Below are 15,568 nucleotides of genomic sequence, written 5' to 3' on the forward strand. Positions count from 1 at the left end.
AACCTTCCTAAGCAAAAAGACTATTCGACCGCAGCCCAGGTAGAACAGGAGGGCCGTCACACCCCCCCCCCCCCCCCCCCCTTGAAAGCGGGGTCCCAAAAAGGGAGACCGAGACCAAACACTGACGCAGTACTTAACCATATTCACAATGTTCAAAAATACTCAAAAGTGTAAAACCAAAATCCACGTGACCTCATTCTCCATATTTGATGATGAAAGATAATGTGTGAGTGTGAAGCACATGACTCTTGTGGCCTGTATGTGTGCAACTCATTTGCATAATGTTTGTGTGAAGTTTTTGTGTGTAACATTCGGAGCCAAGACACCATGACAGTATAAGAAGGGTTACAAATGACTGTTTGGGACCTTTTTTTCGATTGCAGTAGAGCACTCTGTCACTGTGCAAAAAAGACTTTTTCCTAGAATTCTTGTTACTGTTAGTTATTACAGAACTTTGAATGCAAGAGGTAGATAGGTTAATACGAGGAGAATAAATATTTTTTTCTTTTGAAAACCTTTGCCCTACATGATAAAAAGGGGGGCAGAATATCTCATTTAGAACCTCTGAATCTGGTCAAATCATACCAAGGCGGGATGCTAAGTCCCCAGACCAAAATGACTTGTGCGTAAAACTATCAACAGGGTTTAATGGGGCTTGGGAATAAGAAGAGTGGAAGGAACTGACTAATTATGGTAGAATAAGTTTTCTAAAGGTTCTCATTTACTGTGTCTAGCTGCAGGACAAGAACCAAGTTGAAACAGGGGTGACTCCCCCACATTAGGCCCGAGAGCACAAGCTAGGTTGATAAGCCTTGGTCAATTCACTGACAGGGTTTGAGTGAAGTGGGACTTCAATCTGGGTGATCAAGCAAAGCAATTCCTTTACTTGAACCCTGGTTCATCAGGATAGAGTAATAAAGAAACTGTTCACCTTTATCTTGAACCACTCTCATTAATGCTATTCAGAAATAAAGAGCCCAACTTCTTTATCAGGGCTGCATGAAGATTACTTTTAAGGCAGTTCTTCTTTTTGAGAAAGTATGCACTCTACTGTTCCTGGAAAGCTGGAAGAAAAAATGAAGAAGTCACATGCATGGTTTTGAGTTGAATTCAACAGATTTATCTTCCACCATCCTGACCAGCTTCTCTAAACCAAATGACGTAATCAGCACGTCAGCTCGCCCTCGACAAAGAAACACATAAAAGGAAGGAAAACACAGCGCATATAGATGTTAGCACAGTTGATGCGCTAGACACCTGATCAGCAGGCATAAAGGCAGATAGTTATGCAGAGAGTGCAGATGGCTGATTATGTCAATGGACAGATTGTGAGAGAACAGAGCAGTGGGCAGAGGAGCAAGGAGGACGGACTTCAAACGGGTAATAACACACATCATCATATACATCAGCATTGTTTGAGATGGGAATTGTACATCATCAAGTGTTTTAGAGCAATTTTATGTTGATTAACTGTTTAAAAGACGTCTAAATGGTTATTGATGTCCAGGCTAAATTTAGGTTACATAGGTTTTAAAAGTGAAAGTTTAGTCTTCTGGGGTAAATGACAAAAATCAGAAAACATCATCTTGTATATATGGATTTTTGATTGTATTTACTGCTGTTTATGCATTGTTTAAATACTGTATGTATTAATGTAAATACTGCTTGGTCTAAAACTTGGCTGGACATAGCCAAAAACATCCTGGGCTATGAGAGCTAAAGCATAGACGCCATGTCGAAATCATGTCTAGTGCTCAGTGGGGCGTCTGTGTGTGTTGATTGTACAGACAGAAGACTCTGCAGGGTGTTTTTCCTAAGCTTTGGGCTGCTGTGTATCCTACAAGCTGCTCTCAATGTTTCTCTACGCCTTACTTGTGAGTATGGTCTTTTGTGTTTCAATGTACAGCACAGAGGAGATTTTAAAGACAGTTAAAGGCATCAAACCCCAGTGAACTCTGCTGGACTGAACAATAATACATTTTAAACAAATCTGCCCAAGTAAAACTGCACTTCTCCTATGGTGATATATTTTGAAAACATGGCATTGTGTAAGATTCACTTCCCAACTTAGTTTGCTTAACGCAGTTGCATACACAACACCAACGCATTGCAAATACATACACACGCTATGTTGGTGTGTTTTGACTCCTTGCTGTCACTCTCAAATCAGACCTATTTTCAACTTCCTCTTCACAATTTGCAAGCAACAAAAAAAAAAAATCCAGAAGAGAAAAAAATCCCCTGAATAAAATCTTAAATATTCTGTGTCTATCAGTACATTCAGGTCAGGAGTCCCGCTTGGACTGCAACACAACTCATGCTCCAGGCAATAAGGTGCCGATCAATTGTGAGCAATTAAAGACCGGGTACAAAAAGATGACAGGGGAGTGCAACAGCTTACAGGAACGTTTCAACGCCTTGACCAGAGAGAAAAACCTGCTTGAAGACAGGATCAGTCAACTCAACAACATGAAGAGGGAGGTGGAGGAGGAGAGGGACAGGCTGAAAAAGAGGCTGAAGGAAGAAGGTGAGGAGTCATCGGGCTGTCACTCCCCTGAGCTCAACTTGAGCTCTTCTTTCATGTTCCGGTAACGTATCTGTGCAATGTGAACAAACCAGAAATATAAATCGCACAATAAAATGGCTTAGGGGGTTTACTCATATTCTGTAAAGCTGGTCAATCAATTCCTGTGCTAATAAGGAATCAGCTCACAATTTGCTACACACTCCGTTTCCCACGTGATTTGGGAAAATCCCTATGCAGCTCAAAACTCAGGCTGAAATTGTCAAATGTTTTCCTGGTGTAGGTGCTTGCTGCAAATCTCCCCATACCCATTGTTTGGTGATGTGTGGTCTGGTTCTAGCTCTGGTCTCCTTTAGGTCCAATTAATTTCAGAGGATTTTTCTTTTGGCTGACTGCTGCATGATTGGCTTCATATGTCGCAAACCTGGGTTAAAATTTGTATTAATTTGTATTTGCAGTCTGTTGCACGGGATTCCCTATTCATAGTATTCCCACAATGTCACATGCATACTACCAATATGGGGCTTTGCCATATACACAGCTCATTGGCTGTGGCTGTCATTTGATTAGAATCACCTGTTAATTTATTACAATTACCTGTTATTTTCCAAGATGTAACAGAATACTATAAATAGCAGATATTTACAGTTAGAGTTATATAGTAATAATTACATAGTTCTCATTAAAGGTTTTATAATACAACAACAACTACTACTACTACTACTACCACTAATAATAATAATAACAATAACAATACATTTTATTTATGTTGCACTTTTCAAAACAGCAGTTACAAAGTGCTTAACAAACAGACAGTCAACGGAACATGGCAAAACAACAACAGTTGAGGGAAAGTAAAAATAAGATAAAATATGAATAGCAATGATAATATGATCAAATAAATCTTCAGTATAAAACATACAAGTAAAAGTAAAAAGGCCTTTTTATACAAATGGGTCTGGAGAAGAGATTTAAGCCATATATAGTTATATAGCTATAGTAACAGATATACAGCTATGCAGTTATATTTATCATTATGAAGTTACTGTTAGGGCCATAGTCAAAGTTGTAGTTATATTCATACTTACAGCCTCCCATCCAAAGGTCTCAGAGTGTAATCTGTTTCTTTCTTCTCTCACCTCAGTGCCGAGTGGTTGTGTGTTTGGTCAGCGGTGTCCTGCAGGATGGAGGGAGATCGACTCAAGATGTTACCTCCTCTCCAATGAGACCAGGACCTGGCAGGGCAGCAGAGAGGACTGTCTGAGTAAAGGAGCTGACCTGGTGATCATCAACAGCAGACAGGAGCAGGTACAGTGAGAGTGGCATTGGTGATGTTGGTGGAGAGCTTTTCCTAATGCTGTACTAACACTGCATTATCTCAACAGAGCAACTTGTACCGTCTGGATGGGGATGTTGATCTCTTGTTCTGGATTGGTCTGTCTGACAGAGAGGGAACTGGGACCTTCAAATGGGTGGATGGATCTGCCGTGACCCCATCGTAAGGCCCTTAGGACAATCCTACCTAAATGTTTCTCAGATAAGGCTTCAGTGACCCAGAGATGGGTTTAGGTAACACAGTCCATCTCTAACAGTGTTTGGCACTAACAATGTGACCAGGCTGCAGGTTCTATCCTTTAATTAACACTATTGATAGTATATATCCAGTGTCATCATTACCACACCAGTCCTGACATGTTAGCGAAAGCCTTTTTATGTAGCTTAGCACAAACATGTGCCTAACACCGCTATAGTTGAATATACTTTTGGATTGAAGTGAGCCCTGCAATTTATTTTTCCAGATTAGTATGCTGTGGAGAGCTGTGGACAGAATAGATGACTTGCAACAAAGGTCATAAACCAGATTCAAACCCACAATTTTGCAAGTGCATAACTGCCTTAGCTGGCTGGGCCACCAAGAACAGCGAACCTAATACCTTATTCATTAGCGCGACAATTTCTTTGCTTAAAGCCACTCCACTCCAGCCACATGAAAATCTGTTGAATTGATCTACAGCACGAAGCGAGATTGCTTTATGGCACAAAACAGGAGGAGGGCGCTGCTCTTCCAGCGCTAATGGAGACCAACGCTTTGAAGCAGAGTTTCTCGCAATGGCAACTGGTGGAACGAGTGAAAGGCCGATGGAAAAACGATCTTATCAATTTTGGCTCTTATCCTTCTTCTTGCTTCTTCAAAACAAATGCATGCGGAGTGACGGGGGAGGGGGGGGGGGGGACAAGTAGTATCATCTTCTTTATGACAGGAGAGGAAATGTGGCTAGCACTAACAAAACCACTGGTGTGAGATGGAGGGTACCAATCATCTCAACCATGGTCTCATTTGTTTATGATAATTGTACCAAGGTAAACTGATATATATTGATGTAATGCTACACAAATGCACCTTTAATTGAGGAACCTCAATAGGTTCATTCTAGAAGACTAACAGCTTTTAGATCAGTACTCCTATGTGAATATGAGACCTAATCTGTTTGATCTCCATCACTGTACTGTCCAATAGGTTCTGGCAGTCTGGCCAGCCGGATCGTGGCGGTTCCAACAACATAGAGGACTGTGTGGAAATGTATCACTACAACCCAGTGCTGGCCAGCTGGAATGACGCCTCGTGTGGACGCAGGCGGCGCTGGTTGTGTGAGAGCGATGCATGTGTGTGATGCATGATAAATAAGATAATTGAAGAAAGATACCAGACAGGAATGAAAAACAGGATTACGGGGGAATAAAACAGGTAATCACAATGAGATTAAAATAGGGAAAAACAAACTATTTGAAAGAGTGCTATAAAAAATATGTTTAAGAAGTGGTACTTTGCACCACTTGGTGATAATTTTGGGTAGTTTATGACACACTTTGTGGCCCTTTGTGATATATGTTGTGTTACTTTGAGGTATTTTTGGTACAATTTGTGGTATTTTGTTTTACTTAATGATTCTCAATGGCTTTCACAAGGACCCACCATTTATACTGTAGCGGTACATTTACCAATGATTTTGCATTTTTATTAATAGCCAACATAATGTCATCACTATATAATCACTAATCATTACTATGTAACCCTGTGAGTTAACTATAGACACATTTTTATTTAAAGCAATTGCCAGAGTGGAGTAGTTGTAGAGTGAGGAAGGTTGCACACAAAGTGAATGAGCAGCAGCAGCAATAACATTAATAATTCTTGCTATTAGCCATTAGTGGACTACACAAGGCTCATGTACTCATGGCATCATATCTTTATTGCAGCTGTTCTCCTTTTCCAGTCAGGTTGCTGTAGCCCTTAAACCGGGCCATCTCCACTCACATTTGTCTTTGGTGACTGTGTCGGACACACAAACAGTAAATGAGTGAATATCTGGCAACTAAAGCCATCTCAACCAAATGTCTAGTATCTGATGGTCATATGAATGAGATACTCATTGTAGAAACTGAAGCATAGGATTCCAACCAGAAGGAGAAGACACAGCAGCTCTGGAAGGATTTGGATTTGGATTACCAGCTCCTGTAAATCAGGATGTTTGCATGCATGATACAATCAATCTCTCGTATCATTCATATTTATTCAGGAAGTGTGGTTTGCTGCTCTGTTTTTTAGCTCTAATCCAGCGGACCCTTTTCTTTCTCCCACAGATATTTTCCATTGTTTTTTCTTTACATCATGCTATTGATCACAAAGATGCAACTGTGATCAATCAAGAGGTTCGCATGAGATTATGGTACATATAGGCGCTGTGGGACAGGCTCTCTGAGCAGTAGAACTCAATATGATTCTCACAGAAGTGGTTATAGTTTTAATGGACTACATCGACCACCAGCACTGACTGGACGTCCACATAATTCATAATTGATAACTATAGTCAACTAATATAAGCTACTTAATTGATAGAAGCCCTCCTTTATAGTCAGAGTGGGCAAATGGCCTGGAAATGATACAAACATTTATTATATCTATAATAAATCATCATGGAAAACAAAGTGATTCTGGCACTCTCTAAACACTGTCGCCCGGCTAACAGTACTTCTTACCATCAGTATTTCCTAATTAATAATTAAGTAGTTTCCCCCTGTACAGTTCTTGTTATTACCAGTCTCATTCATTTGAATGCAATGTTTTTGTTCATATCAGGTCTTGTAAATTGAATTTTTGCAATAAAAAAACGTCTCTGCTGTTTAACATAGTACAGTCTGATAAAAACAAAACCAAATCCAGACTTCATCCATGAAATGGGTGTGATTTCTTGATAGAAAACAGAAAACACTGGGAACACATTGGAGCAAGAACAGTCCTTTCAGCTATTCTATTCTATTAGCTATTGTTATTTTCTAGCACTTTTTTTTAAATGGAACTACCATACCAAAACAAAAAATGAAAGAGGAAGAGAGAAAGAGAGGAAACATTCAGGTGAGTGAAATTAGATCATAAAAATTTGAAAATCTCTGCACTACTGTATCTGAAACAACCCAACTCTCAAAATGTTTTAAATTATAGACATTTTATCTATCCTTTTACAAATGCCTATGACAGCGACCAATGAGAAAAAAGACGTTTATTTAGCAATGAATAAAAGTATGGCTGAAGGATAATACATTACAGTGTTTAAATGATTTTCAGTGAAGCAGTAAACCTAGTCACAAATGTGTGTATGCACAAATGCATTTACGCCTATGTATGTCTATAATGAGGCACTTTGCCAATAGCCAGCAATAACCAGTGTTTCAACGCTGTCTTTACAGTTCAGCTGAAACTGATGGACGCATCTTATCTCCCTGTCTTGTATGTAGTTGTTATGGAGCAGCTGTCTTTTCACAGATCCAGAAGTTTTGACTGTCACATGATTCATCATTCCAGCTGTTTGTCAGATTAAAGAACATAATCTCTCCACAGTCTTCATTTCTGCCTTGGTCACTGTTAGGCTCTCCATGGTGCCAGTAGCTGAAACCCAAAAAACAAAGAATACAGCTTTTTACAAAGAACACAACCCACAAAGCATTCGATGGACAGCAACATACAGGATGTGGCCAACGTCAACCCAAACACAAAATGTTCACAATGTGATATTATGGCATGGTAAAAATTTATATAAAAACATCTTTGAAAACTGTTGAACTAATATTAAAAAGATATTTAGTTCCCGAATTCACAAAATGATGCAGGTAGCATCTCAACTTTCATGTTGTCGCCACCATATTTACACTGGTTGTAGGGTAACTGGTGTAGTAGGTTGTAGCGGTTGTAACTTAATTTCAATATATGGGTTAGTGTTAGGGTTATGGTCTGTCATGGATTATGGATTAATTACTTGTCCCCACCTACATGAGCAATATGCGAGTTGCTGCACTGCACACGTTAACTGAGTGTTGGATGGTTTTATACATCATTAAAATGTGACAAGTTACTGTTTACAAATACTATTTCAAATGCATGCCAGTTAGGAGCAAATTGGAATTTTAATTCACTTTCGTTTTCAGGAGGCTCCATCAGTTTGAGTGCAATGCTGCTGGTCTACTGGTCTACTGGTCTGTGTATCACAAAATGACAGTTGTATAGCCAGTTCTATAATGTGATGTTAATTTGACAAACAATGACAGATTCAATTTTTTATTATTTTTTAAATGTTCCTGGCCAGCCGCCCAGATAAAGTCTATATATGGGAATCACTGAGGGTCATTCAACTGCGCTCTACCTGTAATTACAATATTTCTGACTGCATTTGAAGGCAGCATCTGCTTTCTACTGTATCGATGGTGTGGAGCAGAACAAGTACAGAAATTCTAGGAGACAATGAGGTAAATATTGGACTTCAGGACCCACAGCGCATTCATTTGGCTTCAGAACACTTGGATTATGCTATTTTGAGTGATTTTATGCTCTTTTTGTGCTCTTTTTTGAACTCTAAAGAAACAATCTCCATTTTCTCCAGTTGTTTTGGATACGGCTGCTGCAAAGTTTGTATTGACATACAATCTTCAGTGTTTCCACTGGCATGAGGGTGAGTAAATAATGACAACATTTTCATTTTTAGGTGAACTATTCCTTTAAGACCTGGTTAATTTCAGTATTGAGGTTGACTAAATTTAAATATAAAAGTAATGTGAGAACCTTGTGGTCAGCGTTGACCCATCCACCCATTTCCATATCCCTTCTGTCTCGCTGTCAGTCAGTCCAAACCAGATGAGCTTCTTGAATTGCCTTGTGAAGTCCTGGTTGATAGAGATGGAAACAAACAGGAATCAACATAAGTGATTGCATGTAAAATGTAAATATGACATTTATGTTACGTTTGATTTTTCCTTTACCTTGCATTTCATACACTTGTTCACTCTCTGTCACTACCTCTTTCTCTCTCACGCACCTGTTCTTCTCTGCTGTTGATAATCACCAGGTCTGCACCTCTTTGCCGGCAGTCTTCTCTACTACCTTTCCAGGTATTCTTAGTTGATGAAACGTAATACAAACTATGGCTGAAATACAACCATCCTTGTTGGGTATGTTTATCTGTTAAGAATAACAAAAAAGAAAGAATATTAACAGTTCAGTAAAAGACAATGGAAATCTGGAAAATCAAAAGGTAATCAAACAACAAAACTTCAAATGGTACAACTGGCTTGGGGAGAACCTTTCTCAGTTAATATAAATGAAGATGAATGAGTGAATGAACAAATTAATTAATCTATGGGACAAAAAGGGTATTATATTATTCAGTAATTAATTACACCCTCTACTGTAAATTCACATGCTAGCTGCACTGCTGCTGCACTGTTGCCCCAACCGTGTAAGAGGAAATGTTTAGAAAATCTCACGCAGAAAGGGGAATCTGCAGTGGTTACAGTGTCACACCCACCAATATTCTTCCCTTACCAGAGGGACACTTAGAAAAAAACATTACTTTTCATGAAATGGAACACAAGCAACAATCAAAATAATAATTTATGTAATAAATAAAACAATAACTATTTCATCCTAACACTCACCAATATTATTCAGTTTCCTCTCCATCAGGTCTCTCTCTTCAGTCAGGGCTTTGCACCCGGTCTCTATATCAGGTGTCACACTGTCAGAACTGTCTGAGAGCAGAAAGAATGACGCTGAATATCTGCCCTAAATCTGAATTAAGTGCTCAAATGAGAATGTAATTCTCATTTGAGCCTACACTATGGAGAGTGACACTGAGGTCCAGATGCACTATGACTGCATTCCAAGAGCAATTTGCCAATTTTTTCCCACCTTGGTTGCTTGAGCTAAAAGTGCACAGTTCTCAAAATTTTTACAAATCAACTGGTGGCACAAACAAGAACTCAAAAAGAGCACTGCACAAATAGCCTCCCTCATCACCAACTGCAAGCACAAATTTCATGGTTCAGCTTTAAGACTCATCCACCAAGCTGGAAAAAGAGCAGGATAGCAGTTCTTACACTAATGGATCCACCCATCTCTAGTCGTGGGCAGCAACAGTTTTCTACTCAGATCAGATTTAGTCAACGCAGCAGAAGGCCAAAACAGTGCACCTGACCATGACCTTTTTCTCAAACTTTATGATTCTGAACTTCTCCAAATTTTTATTTCTGGCTCTAAATGTCGGCCTCCCACAGCTTCTCCTGCAATATAATAATATCCAAACAGATAAAGTATCAGAAATTGCTAATCATGAATGTTACTGAACTGGACGACAACTATGGGTGAGGCTGAACACAAAAACGCAGAATTACAATAAGCCATTATATGCAATTTTATTATTAATCAAGTGATCTACACGGCTGATTGGAACAAATTTAGAGAAACGGATTTGGAAAGCTTTCAGATCAAATGATCATAGTTTATACACACTCTAGTGGTAACCGTTTCTACTTTCTGGTTGATGAGCAGATGTTGAACAGCAACTATTTGACTCACAGAGAGTGAGGCGCAGAGAGACGTTGAGAGCAGCTTGTAGGATACACAGCAACCCAAAGCTCACACCAACCACTCTCCAGAGTCTTCCCCCTGTACGCAGAAATCACATACAAATAATGGTACAGATTTCATTTAATACAAGAATAATTATATTTTATACAAATGGAGTCTGTTATTATAATTATTATTTTTAATAATATAATAACAAAAATACAGGCTTTGTGACGATTGAACATGCAGTGGATTGGTTATGGCCAATTTTGCGTTGGCCTGTGACTGTCAAGTTTACCATTTCAACCACATTACTGAAGTTATTCACACTGGCCAAACTTTCTATGGAAAAATATGTCCCTTGCTTTTGACGATTGATGACTTGGGAAAGGACAAGCCTGGACTTAAACTCAAAATCTTTCACGAGAGGCTGATGATGCTTTACCTACTGAGCCAAACTCCTGTTGTAGTTGTTCTGAGGAGGGAGAAGAATAGTGATACTCCAGTCTATGATTGACATCAATACTAAATCACATGGGCCAGAAAACTGCTGCTGCACTGCTCTATATGGGTTGAAACTTCTGGCCTCACCCCAATCAGTGATCCCAGTCAGGTATTTTGCCATTAACAGAGCAACAGCAGAACACATGTGCAGAAAACTCAAAGCAGGTGTTAGGCATTAACACTTGTCCTCACAATCTTGTCCTATACATATACATGCATGACAATATGCAACACATAACAACGGGATTTATGTGCTGGCTGCAACCTACTAACGCGTGGGAACGAGCTCTTGGTATGTATGTCATGACCACATTTTACTTACGTATAGGAACGAACTCTTGGTATGTATGTCATGACCACATCTTACTTACGTATGGGAACAAGCTCTTGTATGTCTTGGTATACTAGCAAAAGCTAGTATACCAATTTGAGGTCTCTGTAGATTCAAGACTAAAAATCTGTTTGCAGTCATTTCTAAAGACAAGACAAGATTTATAAAACACTGCTTAGGTGATGTTCACCCATTTGTCTGTTTTATAAATCTAAATCATCTTGAAACTAATGCCCACTCCCACAATTAGCCATAACTGGGTATCAACGCACCTGTTTAAACTGGTTTGGACGTACACACCAGAGCTTCATCATCAGTCAAGTTGAGTAATGATGTGTGTGAATCTTCAAAATATTTAGACATTTTGTTTGAAGACCAAGTAATAATTAAAAGTAAGATTTTCAGCGCAATTTATCTTCGCTTATTTTCCTTACCATGTTTCTGGGGAGCCTCCTGACGGCCCTCAAAAGAATTAGCCCTCATGAGATGATCCTCGTTGACCTCCATTATTTCAGGTTCATGTCGTCGGACAAACCTTGCCATTTCTGTATCTCTGTTTGCTTGTGACTTCTGTAGCTGTTGTTTGACTCTGTCTTAGACTGACCTGATCTGTTTGTTAGCATTTGGGTGAACCACATCTAAAGGACAGCCTGAGGCAGGAAGGAAGCTCACTGTGCAGCTAGTCTCCAACACAGAAGTGTAATGCCACACGAGGTTTGTCCGACGACATGAACCTGAAATAATCGAGGTCAACGAGGATCATCTCATGAGGGCTAATTCTTTTGAAGAACTGGACACAAATGTAAATCCTTCAACACAAACAACTAGTCTATCCTGGGCTGTCTCTTGTTTGTCTGTTCAGCAAAATCTTCTGTACTAATCTTTTTATGTTAAATAATAAACTTAAAAATACATGTGGCTTACCAAGATGGGAATCACTCTCCATGGTTTCCTTTCTAAAAGGCAGATGTTGTTGCTGATGTTTCTCCAAATGAATGCAATGTGAGTTTTCTGTCTCAATGTGCAGGTGAACCGCGATCAGAGATGAAACTGTGAGTCTGAGTCTGTCTTCAGGTCTGTCTGTCTTTATGACACTGACATTCTAAATTCTATGAACTCTGCTGCATTCTGTCAGCTGCATTATGATTCATCAGATGAAGCTCAGGCCCTAGTAAACTTTGATGACAGAGATTTCTCATCCTTGTATATAGTCTATAACCTAAACATGATTAAAAAACACATACCTGAATATTTGGAATTTGTATTAAGTTACCCTATTTTTTATGCAGGAAACATCTTTGACTATTTAATTGCTCATTCCTATTGCATTTCACTGTTTTAAGCCACAAGTTAGCTCACTCTAATCCTACCTGCTATCATATCTACTTTAGGAAGGATACTTTAGGAAAATCATTTGATTTTGCTGAAGTTATTAATCTTCAAGTACAAAAAAACCTGTGCATCAACCCATGCAGTTAATAGAAACCTGGGTGGCACTTTACAATGGCTTTTTCTAGTGTATTAACCTGTGAATTGACCTATGGAAAGGTATTGTAAGCACACAATATTACTGATGGAAATCTCCCTGATACATAATGTACTTACAGCAGCGTAACAACACAACTTCAAAGTTGACAAACATAATATACTAAACTAAATACTCACAAAAGAGTTCAGCACCTGATACAAGTATTGCTGTTATGTGAGTTATGTATTTTCCCACTCTTTTCTTTGCTGAATTGATGTTAAATTGTGCCTCACTGAGCACTAAGATGATAGCTTATAATATATGACATAATGTTTGACTATTTTCCTACAGAAAATTAAGTAAATTGGACCCAGTGCTTCTATAAATTTGTTTTCCAAATTATTCTGGTATGTTCAAGTTCAAAATTTTGGGCAACTGGGCAACTTGCCAACTGGTTGGCAAAATCTATTAACCCTTTGAAGCACAGTGGTTACTGGGAGAAACACATATTCATGGCTTGCTCCTAAACTCACATTATCATTTGCACTAGGAACATACTGTATATATTGCTAGAAACTTCAAAGTTTTTCCCACCAAAAGAAAAAAAAAGTAACACAGCAAGTGATGTACTGTGTGTAGTTCCTCTCAGAAGTTGGGTCCTCATGCGGTTTGCGAGTTCTCTGCACAATTGGGTTCCCATATGATCCAGGTTTATTTTCTTGCAATTTCTATGTTTGTTTATTGTGTATTGTTTATTGTAGAAAACATGTTGAAGAATTGTGATGACCAAAAATAATTGTTAAAATAAATAAATATAGATTTTATATTATATATATATATATATATATTATTTCTTTATTTCTTTATTTATTCATTTTTATTAACAGAATCTTAATCTCTCAATTTCTTGAAACCCCACATATTTTGATATTTTTCTCTTTGAATGTTATTGCATACTGTATATAAAATGTGTGTAACCCTTGTTAACAACAAACATTAATTTCTTCACATAGTTTACTGATCCTCATTCTGCAGTGGAGGCTCTGGGTTCAGGAGCTGAACACACAGCAAACCAGATCCTCCTCTGTCCAGGCACTGAGTCACTCACACACACACACACACACACCTAGACTGATATTCATCTTGATGCTTTGGCAATATTGTCTGTGAACTTTCATGCCAATAAAGCACATTGAATTGAAAAAAAATTTAATTGAGAGAGAGAGAGAGAGAGAGAGAGAGAGAGAATTATTGGATGAATAATCACAAATCAAAAGAAGAGGTCATTGTTCAGGTGGCTGGAGTCCTTGATGATTCTCTCTGCCTTGGTCTGCCTCGTAGACATCCTGCAGGTTGGAGGGTGTACTGCCAGTGATGTATCCAGCCACATGTACCACTCTCTGCAGGGCCTGTTGGATGCTGCTACCATACCAGGCGGTGATACTCCCTGTCAGGTTCCCATCAATAGTACAAGTGTAGAAGTTCCTGAGTATCTGGGTGGACATCCTGAACTTCCTCAGGTGCCTGAGGTGGTAAAGGCGTTGCTGTGCCTTCTTCACCAGAGTATCTATGTGTAGAGTCCATGTCAGGTTCTCTGTGATGTGGACACTGAGGTACCTCAAATAAGTAGCTTATTAGTTGACTATAGTTATCACTTATGAATTAAAATACTGTGGTCAATGTAGTCCATTAAATCTATAACCACTTCTGTGAGAATCATATTGAGTTCTACTGCTCCGAGAGCCTGTCCCACAGTGCCTATGTACCAGAATCTCATGCAAACCAGTTCCTGCACTACGTGCTTTGACCCCTGCAAAACAAAACTAAACGCTCAGTCGTTGAACATTCCATTCCTTGATTGGACGTAGCTCAACAAAGTTCAATATGAAGTTTGTGATTGGACCGATCAAATGCAATTCAATTCACTTCAATTCACTGTCTGTCAATCAATAAAATGCATTAGTATTTCTGTTCCCTCGTTTTGTATTTTGTGGTAAGTTTGTCATTTTTTAATGCATAAGACTAACGGTAACATTGATTTGATTATCCTACAACCAGTACCACATTGTGCTGTGAACATATTTTTCCTGTACATGTACATTATAGTTTTATAATAAAAAGTAGAGTGCTGAATATTTTGAACAAGACCAATACACTAACAACCCAAAATCCTGTTCCTGTGTGAAGGTCCATATTAACTCTGCAAAGAGAGGACCATGAAAATGTTCTGCCGGATGGAAGCTCTCACCACTGAAACTCAACAATCACCTTGGTTTCAAAACAGATATCTGCTGATGTAACCATTAACCCTTTGAAGGACATACACATACATTTTGATAAAACTTAAACTTTATTGACATCACTGGGTTACACGTTATCTACTTAACATAATTTCATGGTCAAATATTTTGGGGTTAGGGTCAAAGGTCATTTAGGAGATGGTTACTCCCAGTAACCACTGGCCCTCTTCACTTCCCACATTATTCTCATATCACTGTCCTGGTCTGCCTCACTACTGCACTGGTCTTCCTCATCATGGCTCTCACACTCTCACTTCCTCACTTGATGAAGAAGACCCTGACAGAATATCTTTCACAAACAATCTTTCTACTTTCTGCAGCACTAAATGTTTTCCTTGCCATAATTCCCTGCAATATTATACAGAACAGAAAAGATACTCAAGGCTGCAATTTTCCTGTATATTGTTTATTCCTCATAGGAATACATATAACATTAAAAGAGCCCCAGAGGGACAGTGGTCCCTGTGGGAAAACACCTATGTTTTCCCCCTTAAGGGAGGTGGGTGAAACCACCTGTTTTTGTCTCTATAAAATCAATACTTATTTA

General features: G+C 38.8%; 2 protein-coding genes across 4 annotated transcripts; one reads left to right on the forward strand and one right to left on the reverse strand.

The window, feature by feature from the left end:
- Positions 1-1,248: 1,248 nt before the first annotated feature.
- On the forward strand, positions 1,249-6,909 carry LOC139650676 (CD209 antigen-like protein E). Of its 2 annotated transcripts, none has more exons than XM_071527419.1 (6): positions 1,249-1,380; positions 1,788-1,874; positions 2,276-2,527; positions 3,669-3,832; positions 3,910-4,022; positions 5,043-6,908. In XM_071527419.1, exons 1-6 carry the CDS (start codon positions 1,287-1,289, stop codon positions 5,194-5,196), a joined length of 864 nt encoding a protein of 287 aa, XP_071383520.1. In that variant the 5' UTR covers positions 1,249-1,286; the 3' UTR covers positions 5,197-6,908. The 2 variants fall into 2 exon arrangements, with proteins under 2 accessions (XP_071383520.1, XP_071383521.1); XM_071527420.1 differs by having other exon boundaries at positions 1,262-1,380; positions 1,845-1,874; positions 5,043-6,909.
- Positions 6,910-7,068: 159 nt separating this feature from the next.
- LOC139650680 (C-type lectin domain family 4 member M-like) lies at positions 7,069-11,874 on the reverse strand. Of its 2 annotated transcripts, XM_071527424.1 has the most exons (6): positions 11,688-11,874; positions 10,428-10,517; positions 9,509-9,601; positions 8,890-9,032; positions 8,637-8,737; positions 7,069-7,469 (listed from the first exon to the last, which is right to left on the reverse strand). In XM_071527424.1, the coding sequence occupies exons 1-6, from the start codon at positions 11,794-11,796 to the stop codon at positions 7,322-7,324; spliced, it is 684 nt and encodes a 227-aa protein (XP_071383525.1). In that variant the 5' UTR covers positions 11,797-11,874; the 3' UTR covers positions 7,069-7,321. The 2 variants fall into 2 exon arrangements, with proteins under 2 accessions (XP_071383525.1, XP_071383526.1); XM_071527425.1 differs by lacking the exon at positions 10,428-10,517 and having other exon boundaries at positions 11,688-11,873.
- Positions 11,875-15,568: the final 3,694 nt, after the last annotated feature.

This window comes from Centroberyx affinis, unplaced genomic scaffold (assembly GCF_046629955.1).
Source record: "Centroberyx affinis isolate AG114_WGS23_722 - 3 ecotype Tasmania unplaced genomic scaffold, CSIRO-AGI_Caff_v1 ptg001530l_1, whole genome shotgun sequence".
Classification (NCBI taxonomy): Eukaryota; Metazoa; Chordata; class Actinopteri; order Beryciformes; family Berycidae; genus Centroberyx; species Centroberyx affinis.